Genomic DNA, 1280 nt, shown 5'->3' on the forward strand with positions numbered 1-1280 from the left:
TGCCCCGGCTCCCCCGGGCACTGTCCCAGCCGGGGCTCGGCTCCACCACTGCTCCCGGGTGCTCTTTGCCCTTGAGCTGTAGGGGCCCGAGGCGGCGCCTGCCCCATGGGGTTGTGTTAGCGCTGGGATGAAGCCTGGGGATGATGAGCCCAGGCGTGCCAGGGCTGTCCCCCATCCTAATCCCCATCCTTACCCTGTGCGGCTGCCCTTGCAGTGATGTTGAGCCTGGAGAGCGAGTCGGCCTCTGAGCACATCACCATCAGTGGCGGGGGCCTCCCCGGCAGGTACCGGGCACTGCAGCTCCACTTCCACTGGGGCAGCCCAGCCGGCAACGGCTCCGAGCACACCCTCGACGGGCGCCAGCTCCCCATGGAGGTAGGCGAGAAAAAGCAGCCTCCGTGCTCTCTGGGTGGTCCAAGTCCTTGATGTGACGGGAAGGTGTGATGCTGGTGTGTCCCAAGGTGCTGTGCAGTGGGGCGACCGGGCTTGGTGATGCTGCACTGCCGGGTTCAGCCGCGCTCCCCGTCACCGCAGCCTTGCGCTGACGGTGGGATATGGACAGTCGCTGCACAGGACACCTGGGTGGTTAAAAAGCAGCTGACAGGAGACTCGAGGTTTTTCTTTACCGTGCGTGGGCCAAGGTGCCCTTTCGGGGGCGCTCAGCGGGGTTTGGAGGGCGCTGCGCCCCGCCGGGGACTGTGTGCTGAGTCAGTGAGCAAGAGCCTGCGGGAGCGTGCTGTGCCAAGCACGTCGGGATCCTTCTGGGTGAAAGAGGCTCTGCGCCTCTAAAATATTAATTATCTACCAGAGGAGAGAGCAAAATTTATGTATTGCGGCTGGTGGGTGCCCTGGGACTGCTGGCCCCTTTTCCCCACCCCCTTCAAAGGATGCGCGCTTCATTGGGGTGCTTTGATCCTCTGGGTGGCCACCCCACGGAAGCACCCGTCAACTGGGAGGGCTTTTGGGCTTTTTTGGGGGGTGGTGGGCTCAGTGTCCGGCCGCCCCAGGCTGGCCAGGGAGATGCATGGGCAAGCGCCCTGCTGCTGGTGGAGTCAGCCAGGGGCGGTTGCCCACCCTTGGCCCCTCCATGCTTCCCCCAGCTGCACATCGTCCACATCAATGTCAAGTACCGGACGCTGGCAGAGGCCAAGGGGCATCCCAACGGCCTGGCCGTCCTCGGCTTCTTCTTCCAGGTGGGTCTGTGGGGGGTCCCGCTGCCCACGGGAGGGGACCCTCTGGGCACGGGCTGCTCACAGTGCGGCCGGCGGGCGCGGCCCGGC

At 65.4% G+C, this 1280-nt stretch overlaps 1 protein-coding gene across 1 annotated transcript in view; it reads left to right on the forward strand.

Annotated features, from left to right (window-relative positions):
- Positions 1-1280, forward strand: part of LOC104289245 (carbonic anhydrase 15-like) — an 8195-nt gene that overhangs the window by 3916 nt on the left and 2999 nt on the right. The window contains exons 3-4 of the mRNA XM_009888161.1: positions 215-375; positions 1101-1193. Coding sequence (XP_009886463.1) covers positions 215-375; positions 1101-1193 — 254 coding nt within the window. The remainder of the gene's footprint in view (positions 1-214; positions 376-1100; positions 1194-1280) is intronic.

This window comes from Charadrius vociferus, unplaced genomic scaffold (genome assembly GCF_000708025.1).
Source record: "Charadrius vociferus isolate BGI_N301 unplaced genomic scaffold, ASM70802v2 scaffold326, whole genome shotgun sequence".
Classification (NCBI taxonomy): Eukaryota; Metazoa; Chordata; class Aves; order Charadriiformes; family Charadriidae; genus Charadrius; species Charadrius vociferus.